The sequence below is a fragment of the Cyprinus carpio genome, chromosome B15, assembly GCF_018340385.1.
Source record: "Cyprinus carpio isolate SPL01 chromosome B15, ASM1834038v1, whole genome shotgun sequence".
In the NCBI taxonomy this organism is placed as follows: Eukaryota; Metazoa; Chordata; class Actinopteri; order Cypriniformes; family Cyprinidae; genus Cyprinus; species Cyprinus carpio.
In genome coordinates, this window is record NC_056611.1 from 15,472,838 (window position 1) to 15,493,545 (window position 20,708).

General features: G+C 36.6%; 1 protein-coding gene across 1 annotated transcript; it reads right to left on the reverse strand.

The window, feature by feature from the left end:
• Positions 1 to 1,021: 1,021 nt before the first annotated feature.
• On the reverse strand, positions 1,022 to 20,708 carry LOC109103359 (alpha-2-macroglobulin). The gene is made up of 35 exons (XM_042739426.1): positions 20,550 to 20,708; positions 20,184 to 20,364; positions 19,593 to 19,743; positions 19,442 to 19,494; positions 19,203 to 19,223; positions 18,928 to 19,096; positions 17,641 to 17,725; positions 17,446 to 17,566; positions 17,214 to 17,334; positions 16,976 to 17,085; positions 16,680 to 16,838; positions 16,219 to 16,440; positions 15,924 to 16,136; positions 15,324 to 15,473; positions 15,058 to 15,237; positions 14,814 to 14,904; positions 14,542 to 14,727; positions 7,539 to 7,635; positions 7,165 to 7,390; positions 6,965 to 7,091; positions 6,766 to 6,887; positions 5,916 to 5,967; positions 5,738 to 5,821; positions 5,473 to 5,649; positions 5,309 to 5,384; positions 4,990 to 5,146; positions 4,521 to 4,595; positions 4,267 to 4,429; positions 3,954 to 4,147; positions 3,660 to 3,872; positions 3,452 to 3,573; positions 3,260 to 3,350; positions 3,098 to 3,160; positions 2,854 to 2,959; positions 1,022 to 1,726 (listed from the first exon to the last, which is right to left on the reverse strand). The coding sequence occupies exons 1-35, from the start codon at positions 20,672 to 20,674 to the stop codon at positions 1,686 to 1,688; spliced, it is 4,524 nt and encodes a 1,507-aa protein (XP_042595360.1). The 5' UTR covers positions 20,675 to 20,708; the 3' UTR covers positions 1,022 to 1,685.

The following is a 20,708-nucleotide window of genomic DNA, read 5'->3' on the forward strand; positions in this document are numbered from 1 at the left end:
GTGTCTTATCTTCATCCTGTCACCAGAGGTCACACAATGACCAACAAACACATTAGGCTACTATGTTTACGAAATTACAGTGTTTACAGAACTGACAAAAATACGTTTTCTATGTGCTTGGTAACAAATAATTGTTTCTTTTCTATCTGGTTTTCTAAAAAAAGTACATCCATCTCCTTGTTTCAGTTTCCTGTTTAATCTCTCTCCTATATGTTGCTGGCTCATTAATATTCAACATACCATACTGGGCAGAAATGCAAATTTAAAAAGTACTAGTAGGCTATCTATTAAGTTCAGGATATCTCTGGTCTAAAAAGTTACTAGTAACTAAAAAAATAAGTACTAGTTCTATTTTTTCTTAACAAGAGGAGTATAATTAAATACACGTCACTATTGGAATAAGTACTAGTATCTAATGAATAAGTACTAGTAACTTTACAAAAGACACTAGTACCTAAAGAATAAGCAATAGTAGCTAAAGAATAAGCACTAGTATCTAATGAATAAGTACTAGTACTTAATGGAAAATATACTAGTATCTAAAAAATAAGTACTAGTACCATGAGAAAAGATACTAGTACGGCTTATAGATTAAATGTTACAACGGCTTTCCACACTGCTTGCGCATGTAGACCTACTGATATTCAGAAAAGAATATAAAAACATAAAAACTCATACATGGGTATTTTTTTCTTCAATTGCTTGAAATATAAGGTTATTTTACCTGTATTCTAATAGGCTTTGCGCAGTGATTTGGACTCTCAAGACGTGTTTTTGTTTGGTTTTTGCAAGGTCGATGACTCGACAATGTCTGCTCTCCTATCATCTCTCAATCCCTTACAGTTACACATACAGCACAATAACATTATGTCAGGGGAATGGTTTTAAATTCTAATGAGAGAAAAATCATACCTTTTCTGTTGTCTTCTTTTTAAAGATATTGAAAAGTTGCGATTGAACCATTTTGCATGAAAAATTACGAAAACTTGCTTGCTTGTGCGCAGCTTGTTACAGAACCAAGTTATGATTGGTCAGTCGCCTTTATTCGTGAATTATCTTAAGTAGATAATTTTAACATTTCATTTGCATGATAAGTTTGACACAATACACATTATTAATCCAAAGAGGATGGTGAGAGGGGATGGTGGTTTTACTGAGGGGATGCTTTTTGTCATTTATTTTCAATCAGGAGGATGCCCTGTATATACGTATATGAAACTCTATATGTCACAGTCCGACAGGTCACTCAATCTGACATAATGACATCATCACATGACACAGCTGATTGGTCCTTGTAGTGTCAGAAGCCAAAGAGCTAGCTGCTCAGCATCCAAATATTTGGCTAGTGCTTGCTGTGGCAGTTGCAGCACGCTTCAGAACCCCCTACCTTCCCCAGCTCCACCTGTATAGATCTGTTACAGGGTGATTCATGTATGCTATATCGGGGTTATTTCATATGTTATAAAACAGTAGCAGTATCGTAGCAGATCTATTCCATCAAGACCAAACACATTAACATTGTCATGCACATTACCATGGCAATCCCTCCGAGAGTTGTCATGACAGAAATATATATATCATCCTATGTGTTTTCATAATTATTTATGCTAATCCAATATAATTGCGCAGAGTAACATATTGAATTGGTGTGAAGACAACTGTTGTCTCTTCTGTGGCATCCTTCCTCAGGCACAGTGATTAAAGTATTCTGCTTCAGACCGCTCGCCTGCAAACAAAATTGACAAAAGCTGCAATGGTGCCAAGACTTAAACATCTAGAAATAATTAAAGGGGTCATATGATGCGATTTCAAGTTTTCCTTTCTCTTTTGAGTGTTACAAGCTGTTCATGAATAGATAAGATCCCTAAAGTTGCAAAGACTAAAGTCTCAGACCCAATTAATAAAAGTTTAGACTTGTCAACACCCTCCTAACAAACCTTATTTAAACATGCCTCCACATGTCTACGTCATTGTGTGGGAAGATTTGCATAACGCCGCCCAAATGTTCACGCAAAGAAAGAAGGCGTAACTTTGATTCTTGCTGTTGCTGCTGGCGCCATGTTGTGGAGACGCTGTTTCATTGTGAAAGCGAAAATACTTTGTTTGGCCTTTCAAAAGAGGACACACCTAGAAATCAGTGGTTAAGTTGTATTTACAACACTGTTCCAGAACAGTTCAACCCAAATATTCAGATGTGTGCAGCACATTTTATGGAGGACTGTTTCCTGATCCTGGGAAAGAAGACTACAATGCCATTGTTGTGGCTCACAGTCTGTAAGTACATTTACATATTTAAAGGATTTGCCACTGATGATTCAAACGCGAGTTTTGAGCAGTGTTGAGCAGCGCTTATTTGTCATTCCTCAGATCACAAATGCAGACATGGTTTTATATTTATGCGGTGTGATGCAATGCAATGCATAAAAAGACAGTATAAGTCATTATAATCAGTAATTATGTCCGCGCTGGATGCAACAAATGGCTCGTTTGTAATGGGTTTTGTTGTTATTGTCTTATCGTGCCGGCATTCTGACCAGGTCACACATCACAGTATGACAAGGGGCATAAAATTTCCATCACACGCTTGAGGCATTCAGCCAATCACTGTATACTCACTGTATAGCTGGCCAATCAGAGTACACCTCGCTTTTCAGCACATGAGCTTTGTAAAAATCGATGCGTTTCAGAAAGGCGGGGCATAGAGGAGAAACAATAATGTAAAGTATGTGGACAATAATGTGTTTTTTGAAACTTAAGCCGCATGAACACGTTGCATTAAAGCAAATACACAAACTAATGTTCTTTTTAGTAACATCATATGACCCCTTTAAGTGCTGAGTAACTTAGACTTACTCGTCTGGTAGTAATCATAGACTTTTACAACCGCTGGCTTGAGGTTTTTAACTGAGAAGATTTGTTGAATACGTAGTGTTCTTTGGAAAACCATGTACTTTTGAACCTGTAAAACATATAAAACTCAAATTACATTAGATTAATCCGTACTATGATATTGTACAGCATTTTTGCCATATTAAATAAGGTTTCAAAACAGATTTTAAAGTTAATTATTTTAAATCACACTGGTTGTCATTCCCACCTCTTGAAGATAAATGATTACGTGGTCGTCTTTGGATTCAACACGATGTTCTGATTTCTTTAACTGTGGAAAAATTTTTTTAGTGCAAACTAAAATATTAGAAAAGATTTGGGGAAATAATGTAGCATTTACTGTCATGGATGCTGACTTAAACTGCCTCACCGCATCCAGGGAAGAGGGCTTTAGTTTGAAACCAGACAAGAGTTTCATATCTACAATGACCATGTTAGAACTGTCTTGTGTCCCAGTATACCTGAACGGATAACAAAAAGTATAAAAATATAGAATATTTGCAATAATCAAGTAAAGAATTAAATCCTAACACTGAAGGTGTAAATCAGAATCCGCTCTTACATAATGTCTAATACGACATCCAGAATTTGTCCCGTCCTGCTCTGACACAGTCCCTCAGTCCTAGCAAAGATTTGTAATGCCTTAGAATCCTTAGGAGTTGGGATATTGTAGAAAAGAGACATCTAGAAGAGAGTCACAGAACATTAGGACTTCTCTTTAAGCTATAATCATAATGTGGTTTTAATTTGTTTTGCTACACTTCACAGACCTGCACAGACACACAGGTTGAGCCCTTCACTTCAATGCTGTATTTGGCTGGAACGTTCTGCAGCTGCTTCTCCTGGTACAGTAACTTGTTGTCCTGATTGACATCAAAGCGGTGAGTGTCTGCTGCTGACTGTACAGTCACTGTGCTGGAGCCGTCAGAGCTGAACACTTTGGTGGCATACAAAGACAGAGCCTGAAGAGCCACCACTGTGTCCTGAGAAATAAATGTGTTCAGTAATGTGACTTTTACCCATTATTCAGCAAACATGTGTTTGATTTGAGTGGTTTGAGTCACCTGTGTGGAGGAGAATCCTCCATAGGCATTCTGCTGCTTCACAAGCCAGCTGACAATCCTGTTAGCAAATCCCAGATCAGCTGTAGTGAGTGAATCTGCAGTGAGAACAGCTAGCAGCACATATGAGCTGATCTCCACGGCCAGAGAATCAGAGTCATCAGCAGATGCAGACTGAGACCAGTGGAGATGAGACCCTTTAGGACATATGGACAAAATAGATACTAGTAACCCAACAAGCAAACAAACAAACAAACAACAAAAAATCTTACAGTCATAAAAGACAACAGAAAGTAACCAGAAACAAATCTCTTACCGTCTGAAATAGCAGCATCCTCCAGTTTCTTGAAAAGCTGCTGTCGAGTGTCCGTGTCTCCAGCCAGACTGAAAGTGTAGGCGAGCAGAGCAGTGGAGTAAGTGTTTTGGATATTGCCAACAATATGCTTTAAGTATGACAGACCTTTGCTCACAGCAGGATCCTACAACAGAAACAGTGCAGGTGACAAATATATAAAGCCTTATAAAAATAGTACAGTTTGTGCTTGAAAACATGTAGTAGACTGTACTGACTGTAACTGATGTGTTCAGCTCGAGTAGTGATGCAGTTATATAGGCAGTGATGGTCACATTGTCACTTACACCCCCCTAAAATGCACAAATAACAAATAAAGGCATCTATTATGAATATGTTTATTTTTAAATAAGCAATTTTGACTTCTTAACAAGACAAATGAAACTGAGAACCAAAATTGTTTAAGTCATTAAGACATATTTTCAGACAATATATTTTATTATTCTATATTATTTTTTTATTTTTTTCCTTTCATCATTTTAAGCAAGGATATACAAATTTTGCTTCATTATACCAATAATTAACAAATGGAATAACAACTTAAAAATGTTTAAAAAAATTTACCTAAAATAAATATATCTTGTTTTAGAAATGTTATGTAATTAATGTAGATATTTTTAGTGGAAAACTGATTAAGTTCACTGATTTATATAAATATTTTTAATATACTTTGTAAAAATTTTTTACCTTCATTCTGTTATTGAAGAGTTTTCCCCTGCTCTCATATAAACCATCTGGTCTTTGGTGACGTATCAACCATTGCTTTGAATTCTCAATTTTATGGGGGTCAATAAAGATGTAACGCTGTGCTTTCCCGAAAGTCCTCAGCACAAATGCGGTCAGCCTGTTAGTTGAAATCAATTCAGTGCATTTATTCAGACTCATCTGGAGATGTGTGATGTGGCTTTTAAGATATTACCATCTTTTGATTTGAAACAATATTCATTGCTGGACATTTGGATTTTGTGTAATAGTTTATTTATGAGGTAAAAACAGGAGTTCATACCATGTATTTCCTTCTCCCTTTCCAAATGTAGTATATGATCCATCCATGTTCTCATAGTTGAGTTGCCTTTGATACCCTGTTCAATATTTTGGTTCAGATTATTTTCCTTAAATGTACTGAAAAACATTAGAAATAGTATGAAACTCCTCTGAATGGCATCTCACCGCTCTTAAGGAAGCCGGTGGCTCTCTCTCGGATAGCTGAGGTAAGCTGTTCCGTGTTTTCCAGATACTGCAGAATGTAAATATTGGGAGAAAGAACTGCAATATTTTGTTCTCCACAGCCGTACGGCATCTGTAGTAATCCATCAAGATTCCTCAGTGCACGACCCAATATGTCTCCTGCAAGAGGATATGTGATTGTACATTTCTACATCAGAAATATTCACAAGACGGTACTGATGTAAATGTATTAATATTTTTTCTTCACCAAGCACTGAAACGGTAGCTCTTCCTGATCCCTCTATCATATTTTTGGGAAATGTCAGCTCTACTTCCTCCAAGAGGTTTTGCCCTGTAAATGGAGGCACAAAATCAATTCATAAATCAATTCATTCTTTCTTTCTCATTCAACATTTTTATGGCATATACGAGTGCACAGCCATTACCTTTGGGGCAAAGCAGCCAGCTGTGGCTGTTAGTCTTTTCAATTCCTTCAGCCTGAGGAACACAGGTTAATGTTAGCACAGTTTAGCCTTTTTTGATCTTTGGCTGCAATGTAAAGGTAGAAATTTAGATAATATAACTTGCAATAATGCATTGCATGCCATGGTTAAAAGTGGCTTCTATCAATTGCAGATCATTGCCAAATTGAAGAGAATTTTGTCTTTTAATGATATGGAAACTGTGATTCATGCTTTTATTTCATTCAGATTAAGTTATTGCAACTCATTATATGGGGCTGTCTAAGAGCCTGCTCTCACAGTTGCATCTAGGGCAAATGCTGCAACTAGACTATTGCAGCCAGGTCCAGGTCCACAAGGTCCAGCATTTCTCCGAAGCTGGCTTCTTTGCACTGACTTCTTTTTGATTTTAGAGTCCAATAAAAAGTTTTGATCATGGTTTTTAAAGGTTTGCATGGTCTTGCTCCGAAGTACATATCATGTTACGGCATCAATGTGTTGCTAGACCTTTAAGATCATCTCAGAGTTTGCTTTTACATGTGATTGAGCATGGAGATTGAGCCTTCTTTGTGGCAGCCTGATATCTCTGGAATAGTCTCCTTTGCATATTATATCCTGTGACTCATTAGATTTTTAAATCTATGCTGAAAAGACAACTCTGTAATTGCCCCAATGTGTTGGAACAATGAAGAGTGATGTACAGTATATTGTGTTGTGTGTCTATTTGAGTAATTTTATGAAAAGCACTTTGGTCAACTTTGTTGTTTTAAATATGCTATTTAAATACATGTTCATTGATTGATTGATTGTATTTGCATAATATGTTTTTACCCACATTTACACGCAAGCTTTGTGTGACTGTGTCAATGCGTCCTCTCTCTGGCACGCTCACAATCTCATTGTCACACACAGTCTGGGACGCCTCTGCCTCTGCACTGACTGTAATATTCAAGACTCCTACAACACAAGACATGTACGTGAAGATTAAACAGACACAAAGACTGAGAAACAATGATTCAGACTGGAAAACTCACCAAGAACAGAAGGAGTGAGGATCCATTTAAAGGTTTTTCTTCCATTAGCACACAGACAGGATGAAAACTGATCATCAGAGGAGGCTTTGAGAGTGTAATCTGAGGAAGGAGCTGGAGTCACTTTAACCTGTCAGTCAAACACACATGATTAGTGGCATATTTGATATTATTGGATAAGACTCTGAAGTCTGAAGTTTCACCATGATGCACTTGGACAGATAGTTGAAGACAGTGGCCTTCAGCTCAAAGATCTCCCCACGGATGATGGAGTAAGGCAGAGAGAGCTCCAGGAAGAAGGGCTGGAAAACTGTCAGCTGAGCAGGAGGAGCCAGACCCAGACCTTTGGAGGACAGACAGAAGGCCCCCGTCTCCCAAGAAGTGATGGTGTCAGGAACTGTGACAGGAACCTGAGCTGATCCTGAGTCCCTGAAGAGCAATTTGCATTTATTAACATTATTATTATTATTATTATTATTATTATTATTATATTATTAACATAGCATTTACCAAATGAGTACCAAATGTAATTTAAGGGAGTGTCACCTTCAGACTTTTTAACCTATTATTCACTCACCCAACCTCAACAAGTTCCCAGATCCAAGTTTCTGGGAAGAATGTGCGAATGGTTTCCTCGGGTGGAGGTGTGAGAGCAATCCCAGGTCCTATACCTCCTGTAGTAGCAAAAAGCAAAAAACAAAAGGATTAAACAATGAAAACCTGAACCACCCTATATTGTACTGCAAAAAAGTACTTAATAATAATAATAATAATAATAATAATAATTATAGTATTACCGCATGGAGAACCTCAAGAGTGACAAGATATTCTAAATTATTTTCATTAACAATTAAAAAAATTGGGAAGATAACTGGCACATGCTGACACATTTGTTCCCAAATACACGTTATAAGCGACCCAAACTAACAGCACTTGCAGCGATGGAGTTTGTTTGGAGCAGCATTTACTGTTAACTGAGCCACTCTGAGCCACTGAAAACACAATGAGCTGCTCATGTGTAAACCCAATATGTTATGTTTAAATATGCCCAATATGTTTAATATGAATAGATTAAATATACAGAAAGCGAGCAAAGAGCGCTTCCTTGAACAGCTACAGCTGACAGTCAGTGGCAGTGCTATTTGCAACAATGCTAAGTGCTGCAAATCATGCTGTAATTAAGCCATTAACAGTCTTCAGACAGGCTGTGAACACAAGCACGGGACTGTTTAAAAGTAGGTGACTATCAGCGTGTACTGGATTGAGTCGAAATAGTCTAATCAGGCCCGGACTGGCCATCGGGAGCACCGGGAAAATTCCCGGTGGACTGGCGGCTAATTTGGCCCGCTGCCATGTTTTTTATTATTATTATTATTATTTTATATTTATGCCTCTTCAATGTACAAAAGTGATCATTTCCAATTTTTTCATTCGATAATAAGTCATAAATTGGTTAGTCTTGACTGGCAGCACTGCGCTATACAAATCGGCTGATGTCTGTTCAGCGCTTCCGTCAAACAATTCCGAACAGAACTGATGCGTGGGCCTCGAGGAAGGAGAGGAAGTGGCCAGAAGAAGCAGTGAAATGTAGCAACATCACTGACCTGTTCAGGGCTTCAAGTGCAGATCAGTTTCATCTGTAAATATGCTAGTTTTGTCTTTATTAACCTAGTTGAGTATTAAACTGCTAGTATCAGTACTAGCACCCCATTATAAACATCATTCAGAATACTGTGATAAAGGACATCAGTATCGATTGTAAAGTTACATTTAAAATTGACAGATATTCACGCGGATTTATTGTACAGGAAGGGATGGAGCTAGAGCAGACGCAACACAAAAATAATATGAGTCACAGCCTAATAACTCAATAGTGTTCAGTGTTAGAAGTTTTCAACAAACATATTGTACTAATTGTGGCATTTAGGCACTTTAGAAAATGTGTTTTAAGACACTACCAGTCAAAAGGTTTTGATCAGTAAGATTTGTAAATGTTTTTTAAAGAAGTTTCTTCTGCTCACCAAGCCTGTATCATTTGATCCAAAATGCAGCAAGAACAGTAATATTGTGAAATATTTTTATTATTTAAGATAACTGATGTCTATTTTAATAAATATTTTAAAATGTAATGTATTCCTGTGATTTCAAAGCTGAATTTTCAGCATCATTACTCCAGTCTTCAGTGTCACATGATCAATGTAATGCATTACAGTAACAGATTACATTTTGCTGTAACACAGTAGTGTAAGGCATTACTAATTATTTTTCAGTAATATTTTACTCGCCACATGTTCAGTAACGCTTGTAATATTTTACTCGCCACATCCAAAATGTAATTGTTCAAAAAAAAAAACCTAAACAAAAAAAAAAAAAAACAGCAAGACCGCGAGAATCAAAAATGCCGCAAGTAAGTTCTATTTCCTGTTCGTGGTCAGTCAATAGGCGCGTGTGGTGTCCAAATTTTACTCGCCACATGTTCAGTAACGCTTCTGATATATTTGTTTAGCGATTTATTATTACATTCATCTCCCTCTCGCTGGTGGAACTGTGGAACTTTGAATTGTGTGACGTCGTCCAGTGAAGGCCTGTTTAGGGTGGGTTTTTCAGGAGTACCGCGAGGCTACTGGCCCGACAGTGGAAACGCGGCATGATTTCGGCCTCTGTGCTCGAGGTCCGAGGCTATTAGCCCCGCCTGGCTCGCTGTAAGCCCCAGAGGAAAAGCAGCTAATGGGTGAAGATGGCAGAAGACTGTACGTGTGCGAGATGGAAGTATGCGCATCTTGTCATGGCATTAGAGTTTATATAGTCCTGTTGTGTCTAATATGAATAGACCCAAGCTATTCACAGATATTGGCAGATAATCACTTTACCTCTACCATACTTTTAACAGATTTGGATCGTTTGTGATTGTGGCTGTCATCCTTTCTTGAGCTTTCACTTTGCTCTGCAGTATACATTTTGTCATTTTAGAATGAAGGGTTAGTTCACCCAAAAATGAAAATTAGCCTGTGTTTTATTCACCCTCGAAGCATCCTATGTGTATATGACTTTCTTCTTTCAGGCGAATCCAGTCGGAGGTATATTAAAAATTGTCCTGGCTATTCCAAGCTCTATCATTGCAGTCAGCGGGTGTTGCAGTTGAACAGTCCACAAGTCGTCAAATAAAGCACACATCCATAATAAAACGTGCTTCACACGGGGGTGAATAAAGGCCTCTCAAAGCAAATCCATGTGTTTTTGTAAGAAAAATATCCATATTTGAAACGTAATAAACACTTTTCTCTCACTTCTGGTATCTGTCATTTACGTTCATTTACATTCTACTTCTGTAGTTATTTTGGTGAAAGTAACTCAAAAGTAATACAGGAGTCATGTAACGCATTACAATTCTGAGACGGTAATATTGTAAGGTAAGGAATTACTTTTAAATAACAGTAAGAAGTAATCTATAATGTATTACAGTTTGGAAGTAACACTGCACATGATCCTTCAGAAATCATTCTAATGATGATTTGCTGCTCAAAAAACATTTATTATTATTATTATTATTATTATTATTATTATTATTATGTTGAAAACAGAGTAGTTTTTTTCAGGTTTCTTTGATGAATAGAAAGTTCAGAAGAACAGCATTTATCTGAAATAGAAGTCTTTTGTAACATTATTTATGTCATTATCATCACTTTTTCACTTTTGATCAATTTAAAGCATTCTTGCTAAATAAAAGTAATAATTTCTATAAAATTATTTATAGAATCCCCCCTCCCAAAAAAAAATATATATATACTGAATCCAAGCTTTTGGTATAGTGCTGTAGTGTATTAGACCCGAACCAGACAAATTAAAGATTCGATCGGGAGCATGGTTGAAACATGAGGAGCTGAATTCCACAGAAAGGCAACAGGATGTTGTAAATCAACTCCTAGCACCACAGTCTGAAGCAAGATAACCAACCAACTCTTTCAGAGAACAGCTTTCAACATTAACACCATTAGAACAATTATTGACAATTTCAATTCAGAGATTGGCAAATTTGGGGCAAGTAATCAAGATTGATGGTCAAAGAGATACACAGCCTGACCATCACATGTAAACCCATGAGAGTAAACAAGATCGTTGGATTGACGCCCCCCCCCCACCTAGCAGAACCAGACTGAAATTTCTAAGGGGACCTTTTAACCTCTGGTCTCCACAGAACATCCTTATGTCAAAGAAAAGCAGAGAAACTGTCTTTTACAGATGAACACAAAAAGACTTCTAAAGGGATATCAGTCCATTGCTTAACTCCATATCATTTATGAAACCCACACATTTGACTATCATGTTTCTAATCACTTATTGTGTATGTCTTTTTAATAACTATTGAATAGCTTAAGTATTCATATACATGTTTAGTATGTGTGTGTTCGAATCTTCTTGCTTGAAATGTTTCTGACCATCAGTTATTTGTCAAATGTATCATATTCTTGTTATAGGAATCATGTCCAAAATTATACCCTGTAAGAGCGGGAAAATTCGGACCATGTCATTGATAAGATAACATATGATTTATGAATGGGTAGGACAAACATCGCAACACCCCGAGCAAAGACAATATCTAATTGGTCAAGACAACATTTGAGGTGTGGCCAAAAGGCCAGTTTAAGTACTCAGGACACCATCAAATTTTGCTTTTTAGCTTTGGCTTTTCAGTCATGCTTTTAGTCATCACTTTTAGTGTTCTTCGAGCACGGTTCCAGCGTGCTTCGGCCTGCACGCCTGCTGCTACTTAGCCACGATGAGAAGAAACACCACCTAGTCTCGTCAAACTTTACTTCTGTTCTTTTACTTTAGTTTCTTTTCTTTTCTGTTTGAGAGTTTTGTGTTCTGAGTTAAGTTTTGTAACGCCGTGTCTCAGAGTCTGACCTCGAGTGCCCGTTCAACTTCAACCAGCCCACAACTCTGCATCGTCAGCCAACGCCCAACCACGGGCTTCCCAAGACGTCACTTCAATGACTACTGAACTTCCAGCCAATCAGCAACCTCGGGAAACCCCCAACCCCCTATACACAGGCAACGCAAGTAACGTACCTCCAGACTAAGCTGAACTGGTGTATCTAGTATAATTTTAACCTCATTGAGGAACTCAATGCGAGGGTTAATTAAGTGACTGATGGTTGTTCATGTCTATGCAATTTCACGTATTGCTTTAAACATGGGATTTCACATTATCGTTCTTAAACCCATTCTTTCCTAACTTTCTATCCTCCTGCAACTTGTGTGAATGTGCGAGTGCGTGTGCTTATGTGTTAGATTAGTTTCTATGTCTTAGATTTATCTAATAAAGCCTTATTCATATTGAAAAGAGAAGTGTCTTGTGTTTTGTGCTTACAAGTTAATGTCTTAAACTGCCGATCTTGTTACTGTGCTAATTAATAGTTTTCACTATATTTTGGATATAAATATCCATTGCAGAGTTGATGTTATACGGCTCGTTCAACGAATCGCTGGCCGTCTCAGTGATCAGCCGTAAAACAGTGATCCTGTTCAAATTCCCTTAAAAATCTTAAATGATTCCCTTTGAGCTAAATTGACATGTTTCCCTTACAGTGCATGTATAATGCTACAAAAGCTTTTTATTTCAGAAAAAATGCTGATCTTTCAATCTTTCTATTCATCAAAAAGTCCTGATGTACTTAACTGTTTTAAATATTGATAATAATAATAATGTTTCTTGAAGAGCAAATTAACAATGATTTCTGAAGATCATGTGACACTGAAGACTCAAGTAATGATGCGGAATATTCAGCTTTTTGATCACGAATAAATTATATTTGAAAATGTATTCAAATCGAAAGCAGTTATTTTAAATAGTAAACATATTTCACAATATGACTGTTTTTTGCTGTACTTTGGATCAAATAAATGCAGGCTTGGTGAGCAGAAGAGACTTCTTTAAAAAACATTTTAAAAATCTTACTGTTCAAAAACTTTTGCCTAGTAGTGTATATTTGTATGAAATATAGGTTTGTTAAATCTAGTGTATTTGAGTCATTTTAAGATAAATAACATTCTGTGCTGAAAAATTTAAATTAAGTGGTTGTTTTCAATAAGGTGGACACAGCTCTGTTCATAACAATAGACCTGCTGGTGAAGAAGTGACAGGTAAAAAAAAGGGGCGGGGGGGAAGAGCTATTGGGGAAATGAAGAAATGAAGAAAAGGGAAAGGGAAGTGAAGGTGCAGTGCAAGAGGGAACCTTTAATTATTTTCCACTGCCCTATAAGGATTTAGACCTTTTTATGTGATGGCCATAACAGGGTAGTCTGTGGTTTAAGAAATTGTTGTGCATGTATAGGCTGTATACACAAAAAGGGGCCAAAATTGTACTTTTATGGTACAACAGCATGTCACTGGAACAGGACCCTTAAAAGAACATATTTGTTCCTTTTTTACCCCTAATAGGTACAGTAGGCCTACATATTAGTACCTTAAGGGTAAAAATTACTACTCTACTATGTTCCTATTGGGGGTAAAAGGGTACAAAGATGCCCTTTTAAGAGTACTGCTCCAGTGACAAGCTGTTGTACCCCAAAAGGTACAATTTTGGTCCCTTTTTTTTCTGTGTTCTGTATTCTGCCTGAAATTGCATCCCAGTCCGGCCAAGACTCTCGTCTATCGCAACCTGCCCATGCCTGCACTTGCACCCGACACATAGATATTATTCCATCCGTTGCATCAGAAATTAGCAGTTTGCCTGCGTGCAGAGTATATAGTATAGCCTGCTTCAGAGTAGCTATAGGCCTATGTAAATAAAATGAAGCCATTTCACAATTGTCCCAACTGGTGAGTAACACTTTTTCATATAAACTAATTAATTTTACTTGGCTGGAACAGCAGCTACGCTAATTACTGTATGTCTCTATTTGTTTCTCTGTTTTGCCACGGGATTTACATCCCGTGGTAACTAGGATTTACACAAGCTTCAGTCTGGATCCAGAACACCTGAGAAGAGATGATGCTGACCCCCTCAGAGGACCTCAGATGATGCTAACCCAGAGACAACATACAGAACTACCCCATTTTGCTATAAGTTTGATTGCATAATTGCTGTTAATAGTGTTAATAGTGTTAATCGTTAATAGTGTTAATCGTCTGTTTGTTTACGTCTTTTATTGATTTTTCGGTACATTTCTGCCATATGCACATAAAGTGACAGTCACCACTGATAAGCTACTACTAAATATTGTAGAAACTTAATTTTCTGTAAAGTTGCTTTGCAATGATTTGTATCGTAAAAAGCGCTATACAAATAAACTTGAATTGAATTGAAATATAGGTACTAGTCAACAGCGATTTAAAAAAAATTAAATCCTTTTGAACCTGAGATGCTAAGGGTGTCCCATCCACAGCTGCTAGATGTGCTGTCAAAAGCAATCAATATATGAAAATTGCATACATTTAAAGATGCACCATGTCGCAGTTTTAGTAATTGTTTAAGGCCATTTCGAGAATTACATGGGTCATAATTCTCAGGTAGGAAAAAACAGAAATATGTATACTATAAATATGGGAAAATCATATCCCTGACCATATCCCTGACCTGCAACTCCAGCTTCTCCAAGTGGAATTCCTTGACCCATTGGACTCATTGCAAGCCCTGGACCCACTGCACCTGGCAAACCCAATCGAACCCCTGAACCCATTGGACCTGCTCCAAATCCAGCCATTCCTGGGAAAGCTTCTGGTATGCTTCCATAAGATGGTGGGTGAACAAAACCCATAAAACCTGGAATTTTACAGGACATTTACTTTACAGATTATTTTTTAAAACATATCCATGGTACATAGAGAGAAAATAAACAGATGTCTTACCACCAAACATTCTTTGATAAAATACATCTCTGAATTTAATACAGGATGGCATTTTAATAATCAAATTTGTCACCACCTTCAATCCCATGTTTTATCCAGATGACAATGTAAAAAGGCAAGAGACAATATCTGTTACTAAAAAAATATTTCCGATGCTAACTGTATATTTTTTGTCTCAAAACATTAATCAAAATAAAGCTTTTAAATGAAACAAGCCTCAAATACCGAAATGTTAAATATTTACCCTGAAAGTCGCATAGACAGCATCTGCCTTACTCTCTGAGGGGTAAGAGTAGGATGGCATTTGTGTATAGAGATGTGGAGGAGGCAGAAACTGAGAACTTCTTATACGTCTAACAATAAAGCAATCCTCTTGATCTTCAATGTCATATGGAAAATGCCTGGCTGGCAACAGGTTAAAAACCTGCAGAAGGATGGCAGAAATTGTGATTTTGGAATTTTCTTTGTGAAAAGTGTCAAAACTGAAGACAGGTCTGAAATATATATTACTTTGTCAGTATCTAGATGTTTTCCAGACTCCAGGATCAGGACGCTCTGATCTACAGCACTGAGGCCACACAGTGAACCTGGCTGAGCTGAGATCTGGAGAGTGTTTTCTTCACCAGGAACAGCTGTAGTCGGAGAAAACCGCAGTGACACCTGAGACACATAGTAGTCCAGTCTTTAATTTTAAAGCAAAATCAAAGTATTTCAACCAATCATTACTAAATACTCTGACTAATTATTACACGGCTATCAGGAATACTTCTGATATGGCATTTAGAGGATTCTCAGATCTAATATTTCCTAATGTTTGCTGTCATCCAAGGCAATGCTGTTTATCAGTCCATTCATCCACATAAGTGAAACCAAAGTCTCCCTTGAAATCCTCCATTACAATGCACAAAACAATCAACTAAGCTTAGCAACAATTTTATAATTAAAATAGTAATTTGTTGAAAAAATGATATACGTAAGTATTTCAACATTTCCTATTCACATACACATTTATTTGGTGAGTACCAATAAGTCAGCTGGTCATTACTGCAAAATAAACTCAGAGACAGTACATTCTTTTTCTTCATATTGTAATAGACACAGCCAGCATACCTTGTTTTCAAAGCATTTCTCAGTTTGAAATGTTCTGGAAGCAGCTAGTACAGTTTCACTGGGCAGCACACAGTATGCGAAAAACTCCATCTTAGGAGACATCCGGGCACGAACAGGAACTTTAAACATCACTTCTCCCTGAACTACTCCATCAGAGCCTTTCATCTCAATGTTCTTATAGCCATGGTGGACTATCTGTTCTCTGGATGAAACCTGAAAAAGTGAATAGCACAGTGAATTAAATAGCTGAATGCAAAAATGTCTGTGTAGTGTTCAGCTTAATTCCTCCACTCACCAGGTAGACTATAGTAACAGAACCACTTTCAGCAGTCTCTCCAGTAATAGTGTACTGCACGGTTACTGAGATCTCCTCCTCGCATTTCAGAGGTTCCTCTAGAGCCTTTATAACCAGCGGACTCACTTTTTCTGGGCCTTCTTTGGATTTTATTTGCAGAGTTTTGTATGCAGATTCAAAGTTGAATGGAGCACCATTCTGACTGGTGAATGAAGCACGTGCCTGTCAGGAGCGGATCAACAAAACACACAGTCAGAAAAATCAGCTGTAACTGACTAAAATAAATGTAGAAATAACTGAACACTTAATGATTTGCACTGGTGAATGAATATCACCACTGCAACCGTAAGTGAAACATTTATTTCAGCAGTGCTTGAATTCATCTATTAAAGATTGTTTTGAATGGACAGCATCTGCTATGCAGCACAAAACTAACATATACATACAAATGATAAACTCACCCATACATAAATAGATTTACTTATTGCAAGGGATGTATCAATTGTGAAATCGGCCAACCCATTGATGTCTGTGGTAAGTTCTTGAGGCCGTGACAGGGCATGTTCAACAACAACCTTAAAGTAAGGAAATGGGGTTCCTTTGGAGAACTCAACTTTAACCTGGTGGAAAAAAAGAACCTCATCAAGGACATGCGTTAGTCAAACAAAATGCAGATAAAGATTATTAAATGAAAACCCCAAGTCAAAATGATGATTGTTTATATATTTAGAAACAAGAAAGACTAATTCCCTGTAACCTTTGCTTGTATGACTGATCCTTTCTCAAAGAACTCTGGCAGGTCAATAAATTTAATGCTACCAATAGTATAGGTCAAAAACACATTTTCAGTCCTTTCCATTGAGATGTCTGGAAAACATAAAAGGGTAAATGGCAAAATCTTCAGCACAACCAATCAAGTATGAATAATTTTCGATTTATCTATGCCTTGAGCTCGTTTGTTTTCATGCAAACATGTTAGATGTTACAGTACAAACCTGTCCCCTCTTCAGTTACTGATGCAGTGAAATAAAGAGACTGTGGCATGAAATACACTTCTGATCTTCTGATGAAGACTGAAATGGGGAACATCACAGAGACACAGCCGGTCTCATTTAGCTAGAAAATAATAATAATAATAATAATAAAATAACATCATAACAATATGTATATATAATTAATAGCATAAAAATTAAAAAAAGAAAACAATGACCATTTAGTCATACTTACTACTGCTGACCTATTAACACAGAGTGGAGTATGATACTGATTGGGATAATAAATACTGACTGGCATGGTTTTGCAGAGTCTCATCTTCACGTTACCCTGGACAGGATTGCCATGGGTGTATCTGTTGAAGACATACTGTTAACTGATCTTTCTGCCTAATGTACGTGTTAAAATTTAATGTTCAGATCACCTCACCTCCCACACACCCCCAGCTTTACTTCCTCTTCATTTGCTCTTACTGTCTTTGGTGTGTGTAATTTCACTTCGAATTTTGGTAGAACTGAACCACAAAGACAGTTGTGACATTAGCCAGTATTAGCAAAGGTAAAAAGACAGGAAAAAATAAGAAAACTGACTCAGAGTATGCAATCAAGACTCTTAATTGGCATCTTTCGTTTCATGAAGAACCTTTAACATCCGTTAAACTTTTCATTGCACAAAAGGTTCTTTAGATAATAAAAGCAATAGTTCACCCAAAAATGAAAACGTTACTGAACATTTACTTACCCTCAAGACAGTGAATGGGTGCCATCAGAATGACAACAGAAACATCACAATAATCCACATGAATCCAGTCCATCAATTAACATATTGTACAGCGAAAAGCTGCATGTTTGAAACAAATCAAAGGTGTTTTAACCTTAAACTGTCCATAATCCATAATCCACTTCCTCTAGTGACAAACTCCATCCCCTGTTGTCCTCTAACATCAAAATCTACCAAAATACAGTATTTGTTTTCACTTTTATCTTAATCTGTGCATATTTCTCTCCTGATTCAGATGTGACAACTTTACATTGTTGCAATATTATGGAAAGAGGACTTAAATTTTAGCCAAAAGCAATGGGTTAAAGTTAAATTGTCCTTATAATAGATTTATTACAAATACACAGCTTTTTGCTTTACAAGATGTTGAGTTGTGTTCATTACATGTGATGCTTTTCAGTAGATCTTTCTGATGGCACCCATTCACTGCAGGATCCATTGGAGAGAAAATGATGCAATACTAAATTTCTCCAAATCTGTTGTGCTGAAGAAACAAATTTATCTACATCTTGGATGGCCTGTGGGTGAGTAAATTTTCAGCAAATTTTCATTTTTGGTTAAACCATTCCTTTAAATTTTTTTATTATTTTAAGAACTGTTCACAAAAAAGTAAAAAAAAAAAAAAAAAAAAAAAAGTTTTTTCCAAAATTGTTCTTCTATGGCAGGGGTTGCAAACTCAATTCCTGGAGGGCTGGAGCTCTGCAGACTTTTGTTTCAAACCTGCTCAAACACACATACCATGTAGTTTTCAAACAAGCCTGAAGGACTTGATTAGCTGGATCAGGTGTGTTTAATTAGGGTTGGAGCTAAACTCTGCAGGGCTCCGGCCCTCTAGGAATTGTCTTTGACACCCCTGTTCTATGGCATTGCTGTGAAAGCCCCCTTTATGGAACCTGTATTTTTAATAGCATACTGTAAATGTAAGCTAATACTCACCATACTCTTTAACCTGAAAATATTCTTTAATTGTTTGTTTGCTAGTCTCTACAAACAGCTCATATGAACCAACAGAAGCCTCTGGATTCAGCGTATGGGAAAGTTGCAGAATCTTGCCATGGGTTGATGTGGCATTAATCCACTGATTGATTCTGTTCATTCGATTGTCCTGTTTATATGAGAAGGCATTGAAGAAAAACTACATGGCAATAACAGGAACATTTATGCACAAAAAATGTTTTTGTAAAAGGGGGAAAACAATAAATTAAGTTTACCTGCATTGCTATGAGTTTGTACTGTGGATGTAAACAGATACCATTAGGTCTGGTTTGCATAACACTCATTGATCAGAAATAATTTACTTTCAGCCCACGGTTGTTTACTCAGAGGTCCAAGTCTGAAAGAGTATTTCAGGTACTGTATATTTGTGCAAACAATCAGGTTGGCTAAACATTTAACATTCACTATCATGCTCTCTTTACCCACAGTTAAAAACGTAAAAATTGCAACCTACTGTTTCATCAACTGGCTTAAAATTTAGGTCCACCGTGAAAATCCTGAACTGAACTGTAAAATTGAGGAAGGCATTAAACATCAAGGCCAATGAAGTGCATGTAAACAGACTGTGATCAGAGCACACTGAGGCTGAATAAAAAGCAAAATACCTGTTTGACCAGGATTGTAGATTGATTTATCTGTTCGAATTATTGTAAATGGATTATATGATACAAATTTGACTTTCCTCTTTTTAATCAGATGAGTGTTTTTCCCTTGAGCTTCCACTTGAATCTCTTGCACTGAATCAGAGTCAGGAGCCTGAACACATACAGTTGTATTACAAATAAGTATCATCGTTTCTAGGGAGCAAATATCTAAAATATTAAGATATTTAACCTAAAAATATTCTTTAACTTGTTGTTTTGAGAGTCACAACGTACAATATTCTTCCATGTAGCTATTATAAATGAAAAAAAAAAAAAAAATATATATATATATATATAATTTTTTTTTTTCATATTTATATATATATATATATATTGTTGAAATTCATGGTGTTGCATGCATATAGGATGCTCAGATTTGTTCTATATTTATAAATACAGTTTAAAAAAAATATAATAATATATCAATTATTATATCAATATCTATAATATATGAATATATTAAAAAAAATATATTAAAAAATAAACAATGAATACGCTGTTTTAAACAACTCCAGCAGGTCATTCAATGAAAACATAAATGTAATAGCAGGCCTGAAAGTCAAGGCAGCGGTGGAATTCCTTCTCAGTTCTCTCCTGTAAAAGTGTCCTGTTTTGGTTATAGTTAACCAGAGAAATAGTAAGCTGCAGATTTTCTTCTGGTTTTAGAAGGCTCACACATAGTTTAGCCTCTGAGCCTGATCTTATAACACCCGGAAATATCACCATGAAAATCCTGCAAAAACAAAGTGCACACGCTTAATAACGCCCTTTTCAATGTGTGAAACTAATAATAGTTACTCTGAAATAAGAGCACGCATACAAACAAACACTCATGAAAGGACATACAAATTTATACAGGTATATTTAACAAACAGACAAACAAATAAATAAATAAATTAAAACAATTCTAACACTTACGGCTCAGAAGTTCCTTGATAAACAGAAAGCAATAAAACACATGGTATTAATATTCCTCTTTTGAGTAACGCAAGAAAAAAAGCCATCATGAAGGAATTTGAAGACCGTTTACCAGCATCTAACATGTCTAAAACTTTACCAAACACTTTTTGTTTATTT